A 26,142-nucleotide genomic window follows, 5' to 3' on the forward strand; every position below is an offset into this window, starting at 1 on the left:
CAGCGTATTTAGATATCATCTTTAGCGAAGACTGGGACAGCCATTTACCCAAGGTACAGGCAGTACTGAACTCCCTTAGAAAAGCGGGGCTCACAGCAAACACAAAGAAGTGCGCCATAGGCCTCGAAGAAGCACAATACCTCGGGTATGTAATAGGCAGGGGTATTATAAAACCTCAGGTTAATAAAATTGAAGCCGTTCAGGACTGGCCACAACCCACAACTAAAAGGCAGGTGAGAGCCTTTTTAGGTATCTAGGGTACTATCGGCGGTTCGTGCACAACTTTGCTAGCATAGCAGCGCCCCTAACAGACCTGACCAAGAACAATAAGTCAGTCATGGTCAAGTGGAACCTGACGCAGAAAAGGCGTTCCAGGAGTTAAAACGGGCCCTCTGTAGACGTCCAGTGTTGGTCACACCCAATTTTAAAAGGGAATTTATTGTTCAGAGAGACGTGTCCGATGTGGGACTGGGAGCAGTTCTGTCCCAAGAAGTAGAGGCAGAGGAACATCTCGTAATTTATCTGAGCAGGAAGCTCACGCCACCCGAAAAAAATTACAGTATTGTTGAGCGGGAATGCCTAGCCATCAAGTAGGCCCTTGAATCCCTAAAATATTACCTTCTAGGTCGGCACTTCAGGCTGATCACAGACCACTCTCCCTTAACCTGGATGTCACAGGCAAAAGAAAGAAACGCCAGAGTCACTAGGTGGTTCCTGACACTTCAAAACTTCAGTTTCTCTGTCGAACACAGGGCAGGAAAGCTACAGGGCAATGCCGATGCCTTGTCTAGAATGCATTGTATGGCAGCTAAAGGTGTTTGACCCACATAGGCTCGAACAGAGGGGGAGGGTATGTGAGACAGTGACGGGCAAAGTACTGGAGGGCAGATATATTTCGCCTAGGATTCTCTCCTATGAGGTGTTAGGGAGCACGTGGGCAGATACGTGCCACCGAGCAGCCTGGGCTCGGTGGAGGAAGCCGGCAGTTGTGTGGCAGTAACATTAAGTTACTGACACGTTGTAGTTGGTAAGTGGCTCCATGCCGCATAATCCGAGCCGGCTTTTCCTGGAGTGATCAAAGCGAAGGGTGGGATGGCCACTCCCACGTACCAGGTGAGGCTGGTACCAGGCCTTATAAAGCCTGGACCTGCCCGTCCTAGGGAAGTGTGCTGAGACCTCTGCAGGTCTGAGAGCCAGGCTGGCTGTGCGCAGCAAGCGTTTGTTTTTGCAAGTGAGTAGACAGGGTCGGTCTATGTCTAGTAAGTGCTCAGACGAGCAGGAGTTACTTTATGTTGGCCTGGTGTTAAGGTCTGTTTTTGCTTTGCTTTGTGCTGAAATAAACGCAGGCGAAGCCTGGACTACGAACTTTATTTAGAGTGTCACTGTCTCTGACTGTTTACGCCCAGATTGCTACCTGTCCTAACGCTGAGCCCTCACAATAAATATATATATATATATATATATATACACACACACATACATACATACACACACGGTATAAGATTACAAGCAGGACAGAGAAAGATAGATTGCTAAATAAAGGGACAGCAGTAAAAGAAGATCTACACATACAAAGAGACTAGAGACTTTAGATATTTATTTATGTTGTCGGTCGCTGCAGTCTGTGAGGTGGGAGAACAGCGGAGCCATCGCCGCCATTGCCCACAGCGAACATTACTGCACACCACATTACGATGTTTTTAAACGTTTCCTATTTATTGTTTTTACTCCTATTTTTGAAAACATTATCCCAGTCCAAAAAGGCTAAGGGCATCCCTAAGCGGATCAAACTTGGCCTTCCTGAAGTTTAGCCTATTGTTCAATATATTTTTATTATGTTTTAACATCACATGTAATATTTTCACAAGAAGAAAACATCAATGTTATCACGAGATTTTGACAAATAAACCTTACTGTATAAACTAATAAACCTCAGTGTAAAACAAAAAGTTCTTGTCTATGATGTAATTTGTTGAATACATGAACATGGGGAGGTGGGGTGGGTTGGACGGGAGGGGAGAGAAGAAGGGGGGGAGGAGGGGGTGTCTAGGTGGGGAACCAAGGTTTGCTATTTCTGTTTGGAATCTGGTCGAGTTACTCACAGGTGCCAGTTTGTAACCGTCTAGAGAACAGGGGTGTATTTCGGATGTCCATCCAAACAGCCCATGTACAGTAGAAATTGTCGTAACCTATTGTGTCGTTCGATAAGCTCAGCCTCTCCAAACGTTCTATTTCGTCCATCGCCCCCACCCATGCACATCTGGGTATTTCTAAGCTCTGTTTCCAGAACCTGGGTATCACCTGTCTCGTAGCCATAATGAAGAATTTCAATAGACCTTTTTTGATTGATGGGGCGTTGACAGAGGGGATGGACAAGAGTGCCAATTCAGGCATCAGGTTCAGTGGTTCTCTGCATACCCTCTCAAATAGACGTTTCACGTCTTGCCATATGGGTGCGACCATGGGGCATTCCCACCATATGTGGAGCATCGAGCCCACTCCCGCCCGGCAACGCCAGCAGGTGTTCGGGGTCGATGGGAAAAAGGCATGCAGTCTCTCCGGGGTCATGTACCATCGTGATAGGATTTTGAAATTTAACTCCTGTAGCTTACTGGCTATAGACATCTTGTGGGTAAGCTGAAATGCCTTGCCCCAGAGCTCCCCGAGGAAGGACCAACCCAGTGCCTCCTCCCACGCTCTTATCCACCTAGGAAGGTGACCATAAAGTCGTTCTTCTAATAGCTGGTCGTAGAGCAACGAGACCATATGTCTGGGTATCTCTGAGGCACAACATAGTTTCTCGAAGGGGGTGAGATTCATGTTCCATCCCTGATCGGGCTTTATCTTTCCCAGATAACTACATATCTGAAGATATTGCATCCATGGGCCCGGGGGCATCTCCCGGACCCCCCGTAGGTTTGTCACGTTACGCAGACCCCCCGGATTCCATCACCCCCCCCAACCCTGGCCTCCGTTCCAGGTGGAAAAAACCCCAGGCTGCGAGTGGACAGTGTTGCCGGGAGCTGTGGGTTTCCGACCAATGGGATAAGGGGCCCCGGGACCGAGGTCCTGCACCCCCCCGCCAGGCCTTCAGAAGCGTGTTCATCAGAGTCGAGGCCTCTATTTCCTCCCAGTTGACCCTTCCCGGGATCCAGAACGCCCCCCCCGCGCCTCAAAGGTGTTATTTTCATTTTCTATTTGCACCCAGAATTTATCTGACCTATGATGAAATAGATCTAATATGAGAGTTCCTATCGTCGCTTTATGGTATAGACGAAAGTCGGGGAGTCCCACACCGCCCTTTTCTTTCCATTTGGTTAGGCTCTTGTAGCTGAGCCTCTTGGAGCCCCCCTTCCAAATGAATTGGAGTATTTGGCCTCGCAGTCTGTCGAAAAAGACTCCTGGGGGACTACATGGCGTGGTCTGGAAGATGTATAGCAGCCTTGGGAGAATATCCATCTTGATTGCGCACCTTCTGCCAAACCACGATAATGCGAAGACCCTAAAGTTTAGCATTTTATAGCTCTCCTATAAAATTCTCTCTTGAAAGACAAGTTGAAATATATTATATTATGTCACTGTTTCCCAGGTGCCTCCCAGCCTGCACCCCTGTTATTCTGTCAGGTCTGTTGGTTAATATTAAGCCCAAAATGTCCGTCCCCCTAGTTGGGCTCTGTACATGTTGGGTAAGGTAATTATTTTTAGTAATTGACACAAAGGTTGCTTCCCAGTTTTTATCTAGATAGTTGAAGACCTCCATAATAATTACCTCATTGTGATTTGCTGCTTTGTCTATTTGCTTCAATAATAGATTTTCAGCATCTTTTGTTATATTTGGTGGCCTACAGCAAACCCCTATAAGGGTTTTATTATTGTTTTTCCCCTCCATGCATTTCTACCCATAGAGACTCCACATGTTCATCTTTCTCCCATAAATATTCCCACAATGTGGGCATTAAACAAGATTTTATATATAGACAAAGCCCTCTCCTTTCCGGTTTCTCAGATCTTTTCTAAACAGATTGCAACCCTGTGAGTTCACTGCCCAGTCACAGCCTTCATCCAGCCAGGTCTCTGTTATTCCCACTATGTCGTAGTTTTGCTCAGACATTATTACTTCCAGTTCAACAACCTTATTAGTCAGACTTCCAGCATTAGTCATGTTAGTGCCATTTGCGCTGTTCGACATACTGTGGGTGCCATATTGGATATAATTAATACTAGCTCGGATACCCCAATGTAAGACATGCATTATAGTGTGTATACCACAGCACTTCTGACTTTATTTGATCAGGAAAAGGTTTATATAGTATGCAAACAAAGGAAAGTGGGACATTCAGATACATTATTAAATTTTGTATGCCGATAGGTCATTCCCATGGGGAGTGCTTAAAATGTAACACTTTAGCCAGAAGAGGGGGAAAGATATTAACAGACATATGCTGCAAAGATTTTGCCACATGGCACAATTAGCAACAGCCTGGTCTTTCCTGTTCGTCTTGTTTCCTTTTAAGAGGTCTCTAGAGAAGAAAATAATTTAACATTCTATTTGTATATGGGGGATGGGTGGTACCCCCAGTAGACTCAAAGGGCTGAAACACAAGTAGTGTCCTCCATCTTACATCTACACAGCTGACAATAGAAAATACACGTACAAAATGACAAACATCTCCGTCATCTCCCACAGTCACCTTACAGTTTTAGAAGCCCTTTTAACAGTAATTTTTATTGAAAATTTTCCATTTTACAAAGGAATATAACATTGAGATAATGTATTTAGGCGTACAAGGCTGGCTGGGTTAGTGGTAGTAGTAGAATTCTTCTCCGCCTTTCATTCTTGTTTTTTGTCATAGAAATGATTCAAAAACCTCAGTAGCCTGGCCAGGAACAACTTGCAAAAGGAAGACTAAGGGAGGTAGACAGGTATTGGGATGGAATAGGGAGGGGGGAAGGGATCCCCAAGGTTAGCTTTTGGTTATTTTTTATTTTAGGTGTATCCCTATTACCTGTTCTATCTCTCTGGTCTATGGGAGGTGTGCGATAATGCGCAACACTGCACAATTCTTTGGGGTAAAGAACACACATGGATTGCATTAGGCTAAATAGCCTTTAAAACCGCAGAAGAGGGGTATTTTTTTCCCCATGGTTATGCACATGTTCTTGCACATTGTACGCAGCCTTCCGTAGATTTCTATGGGGCCCTTTGGACCACAAATACGCAGAAAGACAAAGCAGACCTTTTTTGTGCACAACCAAAATCATTCATGTGAAAGAACCCATTGACATCAATGGGTTGTATTCTCTGCCAATTGTGGGCGTATGTTTTGCATCCGCAAATACATTTGTGTGAGGAAGTCCTTAAATGTTACATTTTGTTTGTAGTATTCATTAATAAAAAATAAGTTAAAATAAATAAAATCATGTTTCCCTGAAAATAAGACCCTGTTTTATATGAATTTTTGCCCCAAAATAAGCACAGGGTCTTATTTTCGGGGGTGTCCTATACTCATCTAGCAGCTGCTGTCTAGGTCCCTCCCACTGGCCTCCGGCGCTCCTGCAGGCTTTCATGTAGTCCCCAACACTAATGGAGCATCTCTTCCTGGTAACGAGGCTTGAATACCCCAGCAAGAAATTGCTCTGATTGGCTGAGGTGGCACTTGTGAAGCATTCAAAGCTGGCACTCGAGGAACTAGTCAAAGCCAGCGTTCGATGAACCAATCAAAGCCATTCAATGACATCATTCACTGAATGGATGTGATGGGATCTCAAGTGCTGTGGCTCAGCAAATCAGAGGAATCGCTTGCTGGAGGCGGGGTTTCAAGCCCTGTTACCGGTAAGACATGCTCTGTCGGCATTGGGGACTGCATGGAAACCTGCCAGGGCACCGGAGCCCGGCGGGAGGGACCCGGACAGCGGCTGCTAGGTGAGTATTGCTTTTTTGTTTTCCTGTATTGTAGCTAGGGCTTATTTTTGGGATAGGGCTTATATTTCAAGCCGCCACCCCCAGAAAACAGAGAAGAGTTAATTATTGGGGGAGAAAAACGATATGACTTTGCACTTGAGTGAATTTCTTGATGGATAACAAGACTTGATTTCTGACTAAAACATTTCCCACATTCTGAACATGAATAGGGCTTCTCCCCTGTGTGAATTCTCTGATGCCTAACAAGATATGAGTTACAGTAAAAAGATTTCCCACATTCCGAACATAAAAATGGCTTCTCCCCTGTGTGAATTCGCTGATGTAAAACAAGATATGATTTCCCCTTAAAATATTTTCCACATTCTGAACATGAATACGGCTTCTCCCCTGTGTGAATTCGCTGATGTGCAATGCGATGTGAATTCTGATTAAAACATTTCCCACATTCCGCACATGAATACAGTTTCTCCCCTGTGTGGATTCGCTGATGTGCAACAAGATGCGATTTCTGCTTAAAACATTTCTTACATTCTGAACATGAATATGGCCTCTCTCCTTTGTTAACTCTTTCATCTTGAAAACCCCTTTTGTAAATTTTATTTTGTTTAACAGTTTGTGATGAATCAGAAGATGGAACCTGTATAAAAAGATCCGCTGATAGATCCTTGCTGTGAGGGGCTGAGGATATATCTAGGATAATGGCAGGCTCTTCATATGTATCTTGTATGATAGCATGATCTTCCACTTTACAAACTGTTGATATCAGATGTCCCTCTGATCTCCTGATGTTGTTATCTGCCAAGGATAAAACGGAACTAATGTAAATGCAGAACATTTTTCATGTATTTAGCAGCTGCTACGTGCACTTTGCCACTTGTACACAGAAGAAACATTAAAAAGTTTATGCCTTATGATCTTGGGCCAGAGCGAGTTGTGCCTGAGATTCTCAGGCGCACCTCACATTACAGAACACACAGACACCCTGTCCTTGTGTCCAGTCATTCGCACAAGAGTAGGATTTGAAATGTGCTATGTAATGTGAGCGGTACATCATATAGCACATTTCATTTCCTACTCTTGTGCAAAAGAATTGGGCATGCAGAAATTCTTCAGTCTTCCATCGTGGGTCCGAGTGAAAAACCCTTCATGTGAATGAACCCACGCAAATGAATAGGTTCATTTTTTGTTAAAAGTTCAATGACCGTATAAATACGGCTTTACAGTCACAATAAAATTTGAAAAACCTTCCCCTTAATGTCACTTTTTTAATGTAGATTTTGAATTAACACACTTCAATGTCCAACCAGATATTAGCTGTAGGTCCCATTACACTTCAACTATGGCTGACTCAGCCAACATAGGACTAAAACATACTCCTGACGTGTCATTAAGAATGCACACATTTACCCAACTTACAAAAGATGGTCAGCAGCATATAGTACATTTGTTCTCCTCTCGTAAATGCATGCTGTCCAAAGTCCATAGTCAACTCGGCAGACAAAGAATCGTCAGCAGCCTATAGTGCTTGAGAAAGATCCCGCCTGGTCGAAACGTTGCTGCCTTTGACTTTTATGGAGGAATAAAGTTGTTTTTTTTTTATTTGCATCTTATCTGCTGCCACACCTTTCTTTTTTTGGAGCACACATTTAACCCTTCACATTTCCTCTATTCAAACATTTATCAGGGGTTAGTCTAAAATATATCTTAAAGGGGTTCTGTCATTAAAAAAGAAAAATGCTCTACTTATCTATTCCCCGTCAGTCTACTTACCAAATCTTCACCTCCCTTATCTTCTCCCGTCTCCTGCAGTCCGGGGGCTCACTTCACCTCCAGCTGCCTGATTTTTCTCCTTCCTGTGAGGTAAAGTACATTAGGTTGGCAGTCTGCCAATGTACGTTATGTCACAGCTCACAGGCCAGCAGGAGGACTGCCTATCTTCTTCAGAGATTTCTCATGCGAGCTATCTCTGAAATAGATTACAATTCCTTCCTAGGCAGTGAAGCTACAGCACAGGGACCTGACCTTCATTGACCCAGCAGGAAGGAGTTTGCGATAACCAGCCCTCATAACAAGCTGGTCCCAGCCTGCAGTGAGCTGACCTGGGGCACTGGAGAAGCTCAACCAGGATAAGATGTGATAAGGAGACAGACAGGGAAGGAATAAGTAAGTTTAGATCATTTTTGTTTAATGACAAAACCCCTTTAAGAGAACAATGCTTTTCCGCATTACATCCCTTCCATTACAGCTCCTATCATACAAATCCATAGCCTACTACGGTGTGAAAAGAGCATATAGTTTTCAATTTCATATTCCCATTTTCCACTTGGTTTGCTCCACCATTTTCTTTCTACTATTCTGTTCCCTCCAAAGACAAAGTGTACAATTAGAGCAACGCTCATTGACTCAGAGCGCTACCTGTACTTCCAGGTATTTTAGTAGGCTACTAAATTATTATCTACTGCGATTTTTTTTCCAGATTTTAATTTTTTTTCTTTGTACTCTAGAATACTGTAGTAAATAAAATAAAAGCTATGAAAAAGGAAATCACAATCAAACCCATTCCGTTCATACAAACTTGTCTGTTTCCTTTGTCTTGGTTGAACATTTCTGTTACTGACTTGTCCAAGCTCACCAATCCTTTACAAAGCAAGTTTAATAGTGACCGAGGTCCAGATACCACAGTATTGCACATACTAATTAGTTGCTATCTATCCAATATTTTTCTTACAACCTGATTGAGGAAAATCCATGAGGTCACAACTTCTGTGCTTTGCCTGAAATAAATCATACCGATGCAGCAAGACCCCACAGTCCATCAGATCTTGGCCAAATTGGGTAGAATGTGAGGTGAAGCTGAACGCAGCATGGGGACAGCTTCTCCTTACACAGCGCCTGTGGCCAGACTAAAGCATTCATAAGATAGAAGTGGAGGAAATAATTATTGATATATATTCCAGGATTAATAGAAAACTCCAGTGGTTACTGATCTATGCCTGATGCAGAGTGCAGGTACACCGTAAAGGAGCAATCCTGTAATCACTATCCCTGTTCAGCTAAGGCACTGTAAACGGATTTTCCTTAGCAACAGTCTTCAGCTACATAGCTGAACAAGGATAGAGAAAGTGTTTGGGGAGAAGCTCCCCGAATCAGTTAAAGGGGTTGTCCCGCGGCAGCAAGTGGGTCTATACACTTCTGTATGGCCATAATAATGCACTTTGTAATGTACATTGTGCATTAATTATGAGCCATACAGAAGTTATAAAAAGTTTTTCACTTACCTGCTCCGCTGCTGGCGTCCTCGTCTCCATGGAGCCCGCCTAATTTTTGCCGTCTAAAATGGTCGAATGGCCAAATTAGACGCGCTTGCGCAGTCCGGGTCTTCTGCTTTCTTCAATGGGGCTCCGTGTAGCTCCGTGTAGCTCCGCCCCCGTCACGTGCCGATTCCAGCCAATCAGGAGGCTGGAATCGGCAATGGACCGCACAGAAGAGCTGTGGTCCACGGAGGAAGAGGATCCCGGCGGCCATCTTCAGCCGGTAAGTATAGAAGTCACCGGAGCGCGGGGATTAAGGTAAGCGCTGAGCGTTTTTTTTTTTAAGTCCCTGCATCGGGGTTGTCTCGCGCCGAACGGGGGGAGGGGGTTGAAAAAAAAAAAAACCCGTTTCGGCGCGGGACAACCCCTTTAATTAAATATATTGATAGAATGCTTAAAATTGCCTGTAGTTTACATAAAAGAAAAAAAAAGTCTGTTATTAATTAAGTCCAATTTTCTCTGAATATAGAAACAAAGAGCCAAAAAACCTGAGAGCACAGAGTTTAAAAATATACCAGAAAAATCTGTGATGTTCTCTGCATTTAGTGGTTACTCACGTGGCCAGTAATCTGCAAGAACCTCCTCTTTACACGGCTGATCCCCCCTCACATGTGTCTCTGTAGCATCAATAGGGATCGGATCTTCCTCCGGATTCACAAGCTGTGAAATAAATATTGTAAAAGTCATCACACAGTTGGAGAAGTCATGTGGAAGGTTTTATATGGGCAGAAAAGGTCATTAATTAGTGTGAGGAGCTGGAATGACATGACAGCAGTAGTGATCTGGGCCAAATAGCTGCAGCTCTCCTGTATAACTACAACCTGTTGCTTCTGTATTCCAACCAGAAGTCTCCAGAACCAGAAAATAGTGATAAGATGCGGAGATCTAATGTCTGCGGTCGGCTGTAATCCTGCCATCTCCAGCTTTCTCATTACACAAGTATCAATCATCTATAAAGACGAAAGCCCTCACTGACTGACTGGCACTAATTCTCCAACTTCCCGATGTCATAGAAACATGAGACTGTCTCTCCATCTACCTGACCATCCTGTGGAAGAAGAGGACAGGGACATCTCTCCGCTGCTGTTCTCTTACTGGATCTACCTGCAGAAAACACAGATAGCCACTGAATTCATTCTCTACATACAAATAATAAAGGCCATGTGGATTTAGTCCTATTACCCGGTGATGTAGAGGACTGGTGGTCCTCCATCATGACGTCCTTGTACAGATCCTTGTGTCCTTCTAAATACTCCCACTCCTCCATGGAGAAATAGACAGTGAAGTCCTGACACCTTATAGGAACCTGACAACACAATGATACCGTCATCACCCAGACACGTTATACCGCCATAGCGTTACTGTATAATGTCCCAGCATTCCCAGCAGCATCACCTCTCCAGTCAGCAGCTCAATCATCTTGTTGGTGAGTTCTAGGATCTTCTGCTCATGGATCTCCTCCAGTATCAGGGGGTGAGGTGAAGGCCCTGTGATTGGGCTCAGGGGTCTTCCCCATCCATCAGACACTGAGGCCTGACAGCCATCACTAGAAGTCCTCTTCACTACCGTGTAATCCTGTTTATGGGAGACACATCCATAAATATCACTGCAGACATTCCCAGAGTCCTTCATGTCTCCAGTTATGTCCAACAGTCATTAAGATTCACTTCACATCTGTGTTAATCATTGCCATTGTTCTACTCTGATTCTTGGGGTCCATCATTTTGATGTGTTATATTTTCCATCATTTATGATGAATCGGCAGTAAATCCTCTGCCGTAGATGTGACCAGAGACTGACACAGATAAGAATGATGGAACGTGACGTCATCCCCAGAATCTCTCACCTCTCCAGTAAGCTGGAAGAGTATCTCTAGGGTGAGGGTGAATATACTCTCCGCCATCTTGTCCCGGTTCCTCTCCATCCTTGTCAGGCCAATCAGGATAATTATCTGATATAGAAGATATCAGCCGAGGATCCTGAATGGAGAGAAGAGGAGACAATGTAACATCATAGAAATCCCCTGAAATAATACAATTATTGGATATAATAAGGAACTTCAAGAGTTAATAAACACAGAAAATCTTGGAGATATTCAAAAAATAAGAGAAAATGTAAATGTCAGAACTTAGTCATTACATCAGTACCAACAAAGAGGATGAGACTCATCCACATGAAGCAGAAAAAAAAAATACTGTATAAACTGACCAGCAGTGCAGATTTAAGATCTTCCTTGCAAATTTTAGTCCTTTTTATTAAGGTTTATTCACATGGCCGATTTTCCCACACTGGTTCTGAGATGGACAGAACGTGCAGAGAAAAGAACCAATTCATTTGAATGGGTTAAAGGGGTTATCCATAAAGCAGCCGGTGGGATGTACCAGGGATGGAGCGGAAAAGCAACTCTAACCGACCCCTGTGTAGCGGCCGACCCTCGTAATAGCAAGCGCAGCTCTCACTGAAATCAATGGCTGCTGTGCTTGTAATTGCAGGCTGGGGCCTATTCATTTCAATGAGAGCTGTGCCGGCTGCTTTACAGGGGGTGGAGCAACACTTCCCCTTCGACCCCAATCCATCCGGCGACCTTTTTCTGGATAAACCTTTAATGCACAAGATCCATTTATCACCCACACGAATAGAGTTGGAAAAATCTCTGCCTGTCCTCTTATTGGCCGATTCTGGTTAATGAATTGCCCAATTTTTCCTATGAAAAAAAAGGCATTGCATTCACATTCTATGCAAGTTGCATGTGAGATGTGAGAACGATTTGTTTTTAAAGCACTTAATTATTAGAACCACGTGCATTTTTTTTAAAAACACATTTAAAAAAAAACAAACATATAAGTATGCAAATTGCGTGTTTGAGTGCAATACTTAATTACACAAGCTGGGAAATTGCAGTGAAATTGTACGGAAAACAAACCAGTTTTTCACTGACCTACCTCATACTCACCGTGTGACTACAACCCGAGGTAAGATCCACATACAGCACATGCAGGTTTTGCCCCGGATTAGTCACAGACTTTGTGGGAGAAACCCCGGAAAATCTGCTGCGAGAGCCCCGTCCTGTGCGGCCGTTCCCCTGATGTCAAGGATTACCGATGTCAAGGATTACCGAAACATGGCTATTTTCTTTCAACACCACCTGTTTGGTATGTGTCTGTAATGACTGTATAATCTGCCTGACAACCAACTGTATCCGCTATTGGCTGTCAATTCCCTCATTCACATTGGCCAGTGTATCACCCAGCAACAGGGCAGGAATTGGATGGCAGAACAGTTAGGGGTCAGAGAGCCTGTGATTGGTAGAGCAGCTCTCTGCAGGGATTGGTTATTAAATTCCTGTCAGGAGCAGAGGGAGTTAGAGAAGCAGTTGGAGATTAGCATCTGAAGCAAGATGACAAGACCAGAGCAGAGGAGAGAAATACAGTGCGGTGGGAAGGAGAAGGTGTGAGTACAAAGAAGGATTGTAAGGAGAACAGAAAGGTATCAGGAAAGATATTTTATATAGAAAGAAGGATGGACAAAGAAGAATTGATAGACAAAGAAAGAGAAAGGGACAGGAGAGAAAGGAGAGCTACCCACAAAGCCTAAGAGAAATATAAAGTAGACGTACAGATGCATTTTCCTGTATCTACCCAAGTCGTTATAAAGTAAAGTGTACAGATGTGGTTCCTGCACTCACCTGTGAACTAAGAGAAATACAGATGTGCTACCTGTATATATTTGAAAGGCAAAGAAGTGCCCAATTGTATGAATTTCATCAATTGCTGACATCTTCTAAAATAAATTGTTTAAAATAAATTGTTTAGTATTATCCTGTATACCTGACTCCTGGAGTCCTTTCTCACCACTTACCATCCAGGACAGTGTTTTCCAACTCCAGTCCTCAAGGCACCCCAACAGGTCATGTTTTCAGGATAGCCTATATTAAGAACACCCGTGGCAATGTCTGAGACACCGACAATAATTATATCACCTGTGCAACCCTGAGGAAATCCTGAAAACATGACCTTCTGGGGTGCCTTAAAGACGGAGTTGGGAAACACTGATCCAGGGTAAGGGACCGCATCCCCCATTTTTATTTTTTCCCCTTTTTATTTACTTTTGCCTGCATCAGGTTTCAGTCTGATTACGGGCTGGCGTCATGAACAATTAATATTTTATCACCATATCCTACCCGATCAGAGCCTCACATCCCGATGCGCACCACAACAGGACAGCTGCTCTGCTTACATCACCTGACTCCTCCAGGAGTCCTACATTACCTCCCTCATCTCAATCCACCACCCAACGAAATCAGACTGCGCGCTCCTTTAATTTGAACCTCTCATTCCCGCCTCCAAGACTTCTCCAGAGCAGCACCGGTCCTCTGGAATGCACCACCAAAAGCTATCTGGGCAAAACCCAACACAAAACTTCAGGCGTGCTCTAAAAATGCACCTCTTCAGGGAGGCATACCATATCCCCTAAACCAAAGCCCTCTGTACTCGCCTGATAACATGCTCCCTGACCTACTGACTGCAATCCCTACTAGCTGTAACCAACCGCCCCCTGCAGTCACACCGATTCGGCCACCATACGGCTTAAGCCTGACCATTGTCTATGTGTATAGTATCCCTCACTCTCCACCTCGCCATACCGCGCACATCTCCAGCCCCTTTACCTTCTGTATCACCCTATTATTTGTAGCATGTAAACTCGTTGGAGCAGGACCCTCACCCCTACTGTCTCCATCAACTGACTTCTAGATGTAACCGTGGTTTACAATAGGTTTATTGCTACTAATTAATGGGGGTTGAGAAGTGGAGGCCGGAGGGGTCACTACAGCTTACTGCGGCCAGATAAGGTATAGCCTGCTGTCTGGGTAAAAGATCTAACCGACATCCAGCAGCGCCCTGTACCCCGACAAGGGGCCGCCGTCCCCTAGCAGCCTGTCTGCAGATGTTCTATTCCCAGTCATGTTACAGGCCTGCCAGTAGGGGGCGCTGCAGAGGCCTTGTACCATCTCCTATGTACATCCCAGACTCCCAGAGGAGCATTACATGGCCGCTAATCTCCTGCGCCTCCCCGGGGTCTCCACAAGGGGAAGCTGTGACCCCCACATACCTCCACCTGCAGCCGGACAGGAGCCGTGGGGTTGTTCTGTGCTTACAGGACCTGTGATGATGTCACCGTCATGTGATCAGTGTGTGGGAGGAGACAAGGGGGTCACATGACCAGGTCTCTCTGCTCAGTGGATGCAGGACTCTGCTGTGTGAGGATGTATTCAGAGAGTGGATGGAGGGGAGCCGAGCGCGTGTGAGACGGAGGAGCGGAGCCGAGTGCGCGTGTGAGACGGAGGAGCGGAGCCGAGTGCGCGTGTGAGACGGAGGAGCGGAGCCGAGTGCGCGTGTGAGACGGAGGAGCGGAGCCGAGTGCGTGTGCGAGAGGGAGGAGCGGAGCCGAGTGCGTGTGCGAGAGGGAGGAGCGGAGCCGAGTGCGTGTGCGAGAGGGAGGAGCGGAGCCGAGTGCGTGTGCGAGAGGGAGGAGCGGAGCCGAGCGCGTGCGAGACGGAGGAGGGGAGCCGAGCGCGTGCGAGACGGAGGAGGGGAGCCGAGCGCGTGCGAGACGGAGGAGGGGAGCCGAGCGCGTGCGAGACGGAGGAGGGGAGCCGAGCGCGTGCGAGACGGAGGAGGGGAGCCGAGCGCGTGCGAGACGGAGGAGGGGAGCCGAGCGCGTGCGAGACGGAGGAGGGGAGCCGAGCGCGTGCGAGACGGAGGAGGGGAGCCGAGCGCGTGCGAGACGGAGGAGGGGAGCCGAGCGCGTGCGAGACGGAGGAGGGGAGCCGAGCGCGTGCGAGACGGAGGAGGGGAGCCGAGCGCCTGCGAGACGGAGGGGCGGAGCCGAGCGCCTGCGAGACGGAGGGGCGGAGCCGAGCGCCTGCGAGACGGAGGAGGGGAGCCGAGCGCCTGCGAGACGGAGGAGGGGAGCCGAGCGCGTGCGAGACGGAGGAGGGGAGCCGAGCGCGTGCGAGACGGAGGAGGGGAGCCGAGCGCGTGCGAGACGGAGGAGGGGAGCCGAGCGCCTGCGAGACGGAGGAGGGGAGCCGAGCGCCTGCGAGACGGAGGGGCGGAGCCGAGCGCCTGCGAGACGGAGGGGCGGAGCCGAGCGCCTGCGAGACGGAGGGGCGGAGCCGAGCGCCTGCGAGACGGAGGGGCGGAGCCGAGCGCCTGCGAGACGGAGGAGCGGAGCCGAGCGCGTGCGAGACGGAGGAGGGGAGCCGAGCGCGTGCGAGACGGAGGAGCGGAGCCGAGCGCGTGCGAGACGGAGGAGGGGAGCCGAGCGCGAGCGAGACTGAGGAGCGGAGCCGAGCGCGTGTGAGACGGAGGAGCGGAGCCGAGCGCGTGTGAGACGGAGGAGCGGAGCCGAGCGCGTGTGTGAGGCGGAGGAGAGGAGCTGAGTGTGTGTGAGATGGAGAAGCGGAGCCAAGGGTGGGCCGTATGTGTGTGTGATGTAGACGGAGGGGGCCGTATGTGCGTAATGTAGATGGAGGGGGTGTATATGTGTGTAATGTACACGGAGGGGGGCCATAAATGGCCCAAATCTAGCAGCCTATTTCATGCATGACAGAAAGCGACGATGGCTCACCCAACTAGAACTGCACCATAAATTCCATCTAGCTCTCTCACAATTCTTGCAAATTTAACAGACCCTTTCCTACTGTAAAAGCAGATTGATTAATCTAGCAAGAGAAGCCGCTGTCACCGATTTTGACACTTTCATTGAGCAGTCACATACGACACCATTGCTACCAAGAATGCAGAAAACCATTAGAGGCAAATTCAAGGAGTCACGTACACATAAAGGCTTTACACAATGGAAAAAGTCATATAAAACAACGACTTAGAGACAAGGCTGCTTCAAAGCTGGAACAGGATATGCCAACATGTACAGAATGAGGTGTGGACAAAATAATGCACTATGCCACTTATGGTTTCAACATCCCAGATACGGCAACAAACCCTGACCGAATAGTAAAGTGCCAAAGATGTGGCCTTTCTGCCACAGACTGAGCTTGGCATATGGTCAATACATCCAAAATAAATGGAAGATAAAGATAAGTGTAAACAGGTTCTCCCTACTTTTCCATGTTGATCTGCTATAGACAGCAAACCTGAGCAAACAACAACCCATCCCACCCTTTGTGCATGTATTCCTCCTAGCTGCCAAACGTACAATCCTGAAAACATTGGCTCTCACAGACGCTCCCCGAAGTAGCAGAATTGAAGAAGAGAGGCACAAGGAAAGGGGCACGAAAAGACACTTAAAAAAATGGAAGGGATTTCCCACTTTCCACTTCTCAGAAGCAGAAATATCGGCTATAGTAACCCTCTTCAGATATACAGAATGGTACCTAGTGTAGGAATTGAGGGGAACGCTGTGCAGGGTAGCAGTGAGAGGAGAGCAAGGAGGAGACAGAGAACCCCAACCATAAGACAAAATGGCTCATGGTCTGTCTTTTGTAGTAGGTGCATTTACTTCACTTACCCTCCCCCCAACCTTCCCTTATCCATACCCCCTCACCTCTCATTGGGCCCCTAGGAAGGGGTCAAGGGCATTATGAGTTAAGACTGTTCTGAAACCACCTCATGATAAAAAGGATAAGATGCTACTGTCCCGCTTTCCAAAAAAAATGTAAAACTAAGTAAAAAACAAAAAGTTGATGGCAGGAAAATACTGTGAGCATTATTATTGTCATTAATGTTTGTGCAAGCAAGATGCTGCTTTCCATGCAAGCGATCCTGCGTGATCTATATATAAAACTAGCGTACCCGTCGCGCGTTGCCGCGAAGACAGACATACATACATACATTCGTTTTTATATATCTAGATAACAACCAACCACAGCGTAGCTTTCAAGTTACCTCAGTGGTATAATATATAACAACCAATCACAGCACAGCAGCTTTCATGTTACCTCAGCAGTATAATATATAGCAGCCAATCACAGCACAGCTTTCATGTTACCTCAGTGGGATAATATATAGCAACCAATCACAGCACAGCTTTCATGTTACCTCAGCAGTATAAGAAATAGCAACCAATCACAGCACAGCTTTCATTTTACCTCAGCATTCTCAATATCCAGCAATTGTCTTGTGAAACGTTCGGCGGATGCATCATTTTGTAGTTGAACACGCATCCCGTTGCTCGTAATGCCTTTTGCTTTTGTGCTTGAGATGGAAATCAAACGATCTTTGTCTGGGGGGCATAACTGTCGGCGATGGATAGTTGTACTATGCCAGTAATCTTCCCAGGAGTGTAGTCAACAACTTCCCAAAATTTCATGGCGATTAGATGAATGGTGTAGTAGCGCAAAAAGGACAGACAGACATACATTCCTTTTTATATAAATATATGACATCAGGAAGTGAGAGAATTAGATTCCGTACGTAAAATTTGGACGCTAATTATTTTGCGCTTAGAATTGAATAATCAAGTTGGGACCCATTAGCTTTTCCTATTTATGACATATTCAATGCCCGTGCAAAATTTCAAGTTTCTATGACATTGGGAAGCGAGAAAATTAGATTCCGTACGTAAAATTTGGATGCTAATTCTTTGGCGCTTAGAATGAATAATCGAGTTGGGACCCATTAACTTTATCTATTTATGACATAATCAATGCTTGTGCCAAATTTCATGTTTCTACGACATCGCGAAGTGAGAGAATTAGTGGCAGTGGTGGAAATCAAACGATCTACCTGGGGGGGGGGGCGTAACTGTCGACGGCGCTCGCACGCGCGCCATTTAGCGTAGCATAAATGTACTATGCCTATAATCTTCCCAGGAGTGTACTCAACAACTTCCCAAAGTTTCATGGCGATCGGATGAATGGTGTAGTAGCGCATAAAGGACAAACAGACAGACACGCAGACATACATTCAATTTTATATATATAGACTAGCTTACCCGTCGCGCGTTGCTGCGAAGACAGACAGACATTCATTCGTTTTTATATATCTAGATAACAACCAATCACAGCGCAGCTTTCATGTTACCTCAGTGGTATAATATATAACAACCAATCACAGCGCAGCTTTCATGTTACCTCAGTATAAAATATAACAACCAATCACAGCGCAGCTTTCATGTTACCTCAGCAGTAAGAGAAATAACAACCAATCACAGCGCAACTTTTATTCTGCCTCAGCAATATAAAAAATAGCAACCAATCACAGCGCAGCTTTCCTGTTACCTCAGTGGTATAATATATAACAACAAATCGCAGCACAGCTTTCATGCAACCTCAGTAGTATAAGAAGTAGCCACCAATCACAGCACAGCTTTCATGTTATCTCAGCAGTATAAGAAATAGCAACCAATCACAGCACAGCTTTCATTTTACCTCAGCATTCTCAATATCCAGCAATTGTCTTGCGAAACGTTCGGCGGATGCATCATTTTCTGGTTGAACACACATCCCGTTGATCGTAATGCCTTTTGCTTTCGTGCTTGAGATGGAAATCAAACGATCTTTGTCTGGAGGGCATAACTGTCGACGATGCTCGCACGCGTGCCACCTATCGTAGGATAGTTGTACTATGCCAGTAATCTTCCCAGGAGTGTACTCAGCAACTTCCCAAAGTCTCATGGTGATTGGATGAATGGTGTAGTAATGCATAAAGGACAGACAGACAGAAGTTTCTATGTGAGAAAATAACATTCCGTACGTAAAATTTAGACGCTAATTCTTTGTCGCATAGAATTGAATAATCGAGTTGGGACCCATTAGCTTTTCCTATTTATGACATATTCAATGCTCGTGCCAAATTTCAAGTTTCTATGTGAGAAAATTACATTCCGTACGTAAAATTTGGACGCTAATTCTTTTGCGCATAGAATTGAATAATCGAATTGGGACCCATTAGCTTTTCCTATTTATGACATAATCAATGCTCGTGCCAAATTTCAAGTTTCGATGACATTGGGAAGCGAGAAAATTAGATTCCGTACGTAAAATTTGGACGCTAATTCTTTGGCGCTTAGAATTGAATAATCGTGTTGAGACCCATTACCTTTTCCTATTTATGACATAGTCAATGCTCGTGCCAAATTTCATGTTTCTACAACATCGGGAAGTGAGAGAATTAGTGGCAATGATGGAAATCGAACGATCTACGTGGGGGGGTCGTAACTGTCGACGACACTCGCGCACGCGCCATTTATCATAGAATATTTGTACTATGCCTATAATCTTCCCAGGAGTGTACTCAACAACTTCTCAAAGTTTCATGGCGATCGGATGAATGGTGTAGTAGCGCATAAAGGACAAACAGACAGACAGACATACATTCAATTTTATATATATAGACTAGCTGACCCGTTTTTATATATCTAGATAACAACCAATCACAGCGCAGCTTTCATGTTACCTCAGTGGTATAATATATAACAACCAATCACAGCGCAGCTTTCATGTTACCTCAGTGGTATAATATATAACAACCAATCACAGCGCAGCTTTCATGTTACCTTAGCAGTATAAAATATAACAACCAATCACAGCACAGCTTTCATGTTACCTCAGCAGTAAGAGAAATAACAACCAATCACAGCGCAACTTTTATTCTGCCTCAGCAATATAAAAAATAGCAACCAATCACAGCGCAGCTTTTATGTTACCTCAGTGGTATAATATATAACAACGAATCGCAGCACAGCTTTCATGCAACCTCAGTAGTATAAGAAGTAGCCACCAATCACAGCAGCTTTCATGTTACCTCAGCATTCTCAATATCCAGCAATTGTCTTGTGATACGTTCGGCGGATGCATCATTTTCTGGTTGAACACGCATCCCGTTGCTCGTAATGCCTTTTGCTTTCGTGTTTGAGATGGAAATCAAACGATCTTTGTCTGGGGGGGGGGGGGGGGCATGACTGCCGACGACGCTCGCAGGATAGATGTACTATGCCTGTAATCTTCCCAGGAGTGTACTCAGCAACTTCCCAAAGTCTGATGGCAATTGGATGAATGGTGTAGTAATGCATAAAGGACAGACAGACAGACATACATTCATTTATAAATGTCAGGAAGTGAATTAGATTCCGTACGTAAAATTTGGACGCTAATTCTTTGGCGCTTAGAATTGAATAATCGGGTTGGGACCCATTAACTTTTCCTATCTATGACATAATCAATGCTCGTGCCAAATTTTAAGTTTCTATGACACTAGAAAGTGAGAGAATTAGTGGCAATGATGGAAATCAAACTATCTACGTGGGGGGCGCAACTGTTGACGAGGCTCGCACGCGCGCCATTTATCATGGGATAGTTGTACTATGCCTATAATCTTCCCAGGAGTGTACTCAACAACTTCCCAAAGTTTCATGGCGATCGGATGAATGGTGTAGTAGCGCATAAAGGACAAACAGACACACAGACAGACATACATTCAATTTTATATATATAGATGATGATGCAATTCATTGTTACTATCCAAATGTTCTTGTATTTCATAGATTTATTTAACCCCTTAGTGACCAAGCCTGTTTGCGCCTTAATGCCCAGGCCAAATTTTGCAAATCTGACACGTGTCACTTTAGCATGGAAAAAGACCAGAAAGGTTTTGCATATCCAAGCGATTCTGACATTGTTTTTTCGCCACATGTTGTACTTCATTTAGGTGGAAAAAATAGACCGATAGAATTTGTGTTTATTTATTAAAAGCGCCAAAATTGGGAAAATTTTGAAAAAATCGTCATTTCTTCACATTTCCAACTGCAATATCTCAAATATGTGCAAACATAATATAGAAATTTTTGCTAAGATTTATATTTCCATCCGTTTACTTTATTTTGGGTGCACATTGGAAAAACTTTCGTTTTTTTTTTAACCATTTAGGAGACGTACAAATTTAACATTACTTTTCAGCATTTTGAGGAACACTTTGTTTTCCTACACCAATCCAAGATTGGAAAGGCTCATAGGAGTCAAAATGATAGATACCCCCACAAGTGACCCCATTTTAAAAACTACACCCTTTAACGTATTCACTGAGGGGTGTCATGAGTATTTTAACCCCACAGTTTTTTTCAGGAGTCAATGCAATTTAGAAGAGAAAAACAAAAATTTCATATTTTTGCAAATATGTCATTTTAAAGACAGGACTTTTTTCTATAGTACACATGAAAATTAGGATTTGCACCCCAGAATGGATACCCCTGTTTGTCCCGTGCTCAGAAACATACCCATTGTGGCCCTAATCTTATGTTTGGATGCACAATGGGGCCCAAAATGAAAGGAGCAACCGGTGGCTTTCGGAACAGAAATTTTGCTTGAAGGAGATTTAGTCCCCATTGCCCACTTGTAGAGCCATTGAGTGACCAAAACTATGGAGAACGCCCACAAGTGACCCCATTTTGAAAAGTAGACCCCTTAACGAATTTATCTAGGGGTACGATGACTTTTTTGACTTCACAATTTTTGAATGAATCTAAGCCAAGCCGAAGGAAAAAAATTACTATTTTCATTTTTTTGGTAATTCTGTCATTTTAAAAGCAGTTTTTTTTGTACAGCGTATATATGAATGAAGACTTGCACCCCAAAATGGATACCCCTGTTTCTCCCGTGCTCAGAAACATACCCATTGTGGCCCTAATCATATGTCTGGATGCACAATGGGGCCCAAAATGAAAGGAGCAACCGGTGGCTTTCGGAACAGAAATTTTGCTTAAAGGAGATTTAGTCCCCATTGCCCACTTGTAGAGCCCTTGAGTGACCAAAACGATGGAGAACGCCCACAAGTTACCCCATTTTGAAAAGTAGACCCCTTAACGAATTTATCTAGGGGTACGATGACTTTTTTGACTTCACAGTTTTTGAATGAATCTAAGCCAAGCCGAAGGAAAAAAAATACGATTTTCATTTTTTGGGTAATTCTGTCATTTCAAAAGCAGTTTTTTTTGTACCGGACATATATGAATGAAGACTTGCACCCCAAAATGGATACCCCTGTTTGTCCTGTGCTCAGAAACATACCCATTGTGGCCCTAGTATTACGTCTATATGCACAATGGGGCCCAAAATGAAAGGAGCAACCGGTGGCTTTCGGAACAGAAATTTTGCTTGAAGGAGATTTAGTCCCCATTGCCCACTTGTAGAGCCATTGAGTGACCAAAACGATGGAGAACCCCCACAAGTGACCCTATTTTGAAAAGTAGACCCCCTAACGAATTTATCTAGGGGTATGATGACTTTTTTGACTTCACAGTTTTTGAATGAATCTAAGCCAAGCCGAAAGAAAAAATTATGATTTTCATTTTTTTGGCAATTGTCAATTTAAAAACTGTTTTTTTTGTACAGTGTACATAGGAATGAAGACGTTCACCCCAAAATGGATACCCCCGTTTGTCCCGTGTTCAGAAACATACCCATTGTGGCCCTAATCTACTTAAAGGCAACATAGCTAGGCCTATAATGGAAGGAGCACCCGTTGGATTTCAGGGTACAACGGAATAAATTCCAGTCCCCATTGCCCACTTGTAGAGCCATTGAGCGTCCAAAATGGGGCCATTGACCCCATTTTAAAAACTAGACCCCTTAACAAATCCATCTAGGGGTGTACTGCGTATTTTGACCCCAAAGTATTTGAATGAATCTAAGCAAAGCAAAAGGAAAAAATTACGATTTTCATTTGTTTGGCAATTTTGTCAATTTAAAAACTGTTTTTTTGTACAGTGTACATAGGAATGAAGACTTTCACCCCAAAATGGATACCCCCGTTTGTCCCGTGTTCAGAAACATACCCATTGTGGCCCTAATCTACTTACAGGACACATGGCTAGGCCCATAATGGAGGGAATGCCTGCTGGATTTCAGGGCAGAACTGAATAAATTCCAGGCCCCATTGCCCACTTATACGGAAAAAAATTTGACTTCCTAAAAATAATCCCCCCCCGCCATCCCCATTTTTTGGCATTCCCTAAATATTAGATAAAGGTAATAATATAAACTGCATTTTATGTCCGAAGACAGGGGTAATTACGGAGGCTGGTTGGGTACATGGGGCAAGAAAACCGGGTATCCCCCCCCCCCTCCTCTCATGTATTTTGGGGGGTATTTCGTAACCTCAGCAGCGGGGATGGGGTGTAGAAAGTGGCGCTGTGAGGCTTTGTAATCTTGCTGCGGTGCAGCGGTCTCACAGAGAAGGCGCTCAACAAGCTGCTCCTGGAACTGCAGGAAGACGAACGTTCCCGGGGCTTCTTGTAAATTACGGATTACTGGTAGCGGTCTGAATAACGCCGTGCTCACGTAGCCGTAGGCGGAATCTGCTTGCCGAGGCCCGCAGCGGATTCCAGCTGTGAGCCCGGCTGTGACCCTGCGTACGGTTGCGTAATGTACTGCGCATAACTGCCTACTCACACAGGCGGTTTTTTGTTTGCATTTTCCGCGCCGTCGCTTAGAGATGGCCCGGGTACCCGCAGCCCGTACACAATGTGTTTGCATATGGGGTGCGAGTATATCCGCGGTCATAGAGCACAAAGGGCTCTAGGTCGCAGATATTCGTGGTAAAATATAGCATGCTGTGTTCTGTTTCTACGAGTGGATTACGTAATTCCGACCCGCTAATTGGGGGGAATTGTGTAATCCAATGCATGCGATTGATCCATGGATTACCGCTGATCAAGCGCATGCAGAACCCGTAATTCCTCTCCGGTCATGTGTGACCGGCCTAATGTTAGATCGCTACTTTATCACGTGACCGGGGACCGCTCAGCCAGGTCTCCGGTCACTGCTCCAAGCACTCAGCGACCGTTGGTCGCTGGGAGCAAGGAGATTTAAAATTTTTTCTGGGCTTCCCGGCTCCTGCGAATGTGTCCAGCATTTTGCCGGCGGACGCATGCGCAGCAGCCGGAAGGGTCTATGGAGGATAATCGCATCTGGATTCAAATGCGGAAGCCTCCGAGAAGATGTTTTATCTCCCCCAACCGATCGCATCGGTGAGGGGAAATGAAACTGCCACTTTTTAAAGAACTTTTACGTGATCGCCATTATGCATTGGATAACGGTGATCACATGACCAGTAACCGCATACCGCGGCTCCCCGTGACATCTCCAGGCTCTTGGCTACCTTTGGTAGCCAGCAGCAGGGAGATTTTATATTTCTTGGGCAATATTTCACTTTTGCGCATGCGTCCGCCATCATGCTGACGGGCGCATGCGCCGAAGCTGGGGTAAGATCCGCGGATCAACATCCCACCAGGGAACAAATCCGGGACCTTGGGTACGTAATTTCATCCCCCCTTACGGATACGATCCATAAGGGGAGATGAAACTTTAACTTTTTAAACTTTTTTTTAACTTTTAACTTATTTTTGGATAACAGTGATCATATGACTGGAAACCACATACAGCGGTCCCCAGTCATATCTCCCTGCACTCGGCTATCTGTGACAGCCGGGTGCAGGGAGATTTTGAATTTGCCGGGCTCGCCGGCTATTGCGCATGCGCGCCGTATCGGCACATCGCAGAAGCCAGCGGGGGGTCCCGACACCGGCGGACCTGAGGTGAGTATTTTCACCTCCCCTCATGGATCCGGTGAAACTTTTCTTTTTTTACACTTTTTTTCACTTTTCCGCGATCGTCGTTATCCATTGTATAACGGCGATCGCGGTAGCGGGGACTGCTCAACGTGGTCCCCGCTGACCTCTCCTGCCTCCCGGCTACCTACAGGAGCTGGGAGCCAGGAGATTTTAAGTCTCTCGCGCCGCCGAGCCTTCTGCGCATGCGGCTGACGTAATGCCACCTGGCGCGCATGCGCAGAAGGACGGCTACGGCGCCTGGAGCATCGGGACAGCGGGGAGTCATGCGGCGGACCTCGGTGAGTAATTTCAGCTGCTCCGATGGATCCGATCCATCAGAGCAGCTGAATCTTTAACTTTTATTGCACCTTTATTTACTTTTTTGCGATCGGCGCTATCCATTGCATAGCGCCGATCGCAATTCCGGGGGGGGGGGGCTCCGAACAGCCCGGGATGACAGCTCCATGCTGTCAGCTACCTGCGGACACCGACAGCATGGAGCTGTCACGTCCACAGCCCGAGGGGCATTATTCTCTGCAGGACACATGTTTTTACGTCCTCAGAGAATAAAGCCCACTTCGGGAGGACGTAAAAAGGCTATGGGCTGGTCGTTAAGGGGTTAAGAACAAATAAAAACAAAAAAATGATTTCAGGGAACTAGGATGTAAGCTTAAGGCTAGGACCTCCACAGTAGTGGAGTATTCTGAAATACTACCTGTACCATGTGCCACACCAGAAAGTCAGCATGGAGGTAAACAAGTGGCTCCAGAGTTGGTGTAGGGAGGTGGGGTTTGTGCTCTTGGAGAACAGTGCTGACTTTGCTGTCGACTACAGATTCTACCATTGGGATGGGCTGCATCACAATGGGTAGGGTGCTGGTGTGCAGAAGGTTGGAGAAGTGTTTGAACTAGGGTCTGGTGGGAGGGCAACCAGAGAGAAAAAGGGGAATACAATGTAGACAGTGACTTGAGCCTCAGTAATGGAAATGGGGGTGAAGTGGTGGGAGAGATTAGTAAAATTATAACTGGCAAAATAGTTTGTAGGAAAACATGTAATATAAAAGATAACCAAAACCTTCTAAACTGAATAGTGACTAATGCTACAAGTCTGACCAATAAAGTGGACAAACTAGTATTAATGTCTAAGGAAAACTCTGACATAGTGGGAGCAACAGAAACCGGGTCGGATGAAAGCTGTGACTGGGTGGTGAATTTACAATGTTACAGTCTGTTCACAAGAGATCGTAAAAACCAAAAAGGGGGAGTGGTTTGTTTTTATGTAAAATCTTCTTGAAAGCCTGTTAGAGCAAATATCTGGTAAGTGGTATGTTTTTAGGTATCC

The 26,142-nt window shown here is 45.4% G+C and overlaps 2 protein-coding genes across 2 annotated transcripts in view; both read right to left on the reverse strand.

Annotated features, from left to right (window-relative positions):
• Window positions 1–26,142, reverse strand: part of LOC136624518 (zinc finger protein 665-like) — a 135,823-nt gene that overhangs the window by 92,474 nt on the left and 17,207 nt on the right. The window contains exon 4 of the mRNA XM_066598503.1: window positions 10,274–10,338. Within this exon, the coding sequence (XP_066454600.1) occupies window positions 10,274–10,338 (65 nt within the window). The remainder of the gene's footprint in view (window positions 1–10,273; window positions 10,339–26,142) is intronic.
• On the reverse strand, window positions 5,627–10,230 carry LOC136624451 (zinc finger protein 22-like). The gene is made up of 2 exons (XM_066598430.1): window positions 9,792–10,230; window positions 5,627–6,718 (listed from the first exon to the last, which is right to left on the reverse strand). The coding sequence occupies exons 1-2, from the start codon at window positions 9,919–9,921 to the stop codon at window positions 5,958–5,960; spliced, it is 891 nt and encodes a 296-aa protein (XP_066454527.1). The 5' UTR covers window positions 9,922–10,230; the 3' UTR covers window positions 5,627–5,957.

The sequence above is a fragment of the Eleutherodactylus coqui genome, chromosome 4 (assembly GCF_035609145.1).
Source record: "Eleutherodactylus coqui strain aEleCoq1 chromosome 4, aEleCoq1.hap1, whole genome shotgun sequence".
NCBI lineage: Eukaryota > Metazoa > Chordata > Amphibia > Anura > Eleutherodactylidae > Eleutherodactylus > Eleutherodactylus coqui.

What these genes read in the sequence shown, in the direction of transcription:
- LOC136624451 (XM_066598430.1), bottom strand. Translation starts at nt 9,921, where the DNA reads ATGACTTTTACAATATTTATTTCACAGCTTGTGAATCCGGAGGAAGAT. An exon ending in TCTTGCAGATTACTGGCCAC is followed by an intron (nt 6,719 to 9,791) that starts GTGAGTAACCAC and finishes TATCCTTGGCAG; the next exon opens with ATAACAACATCAGGAGATCA.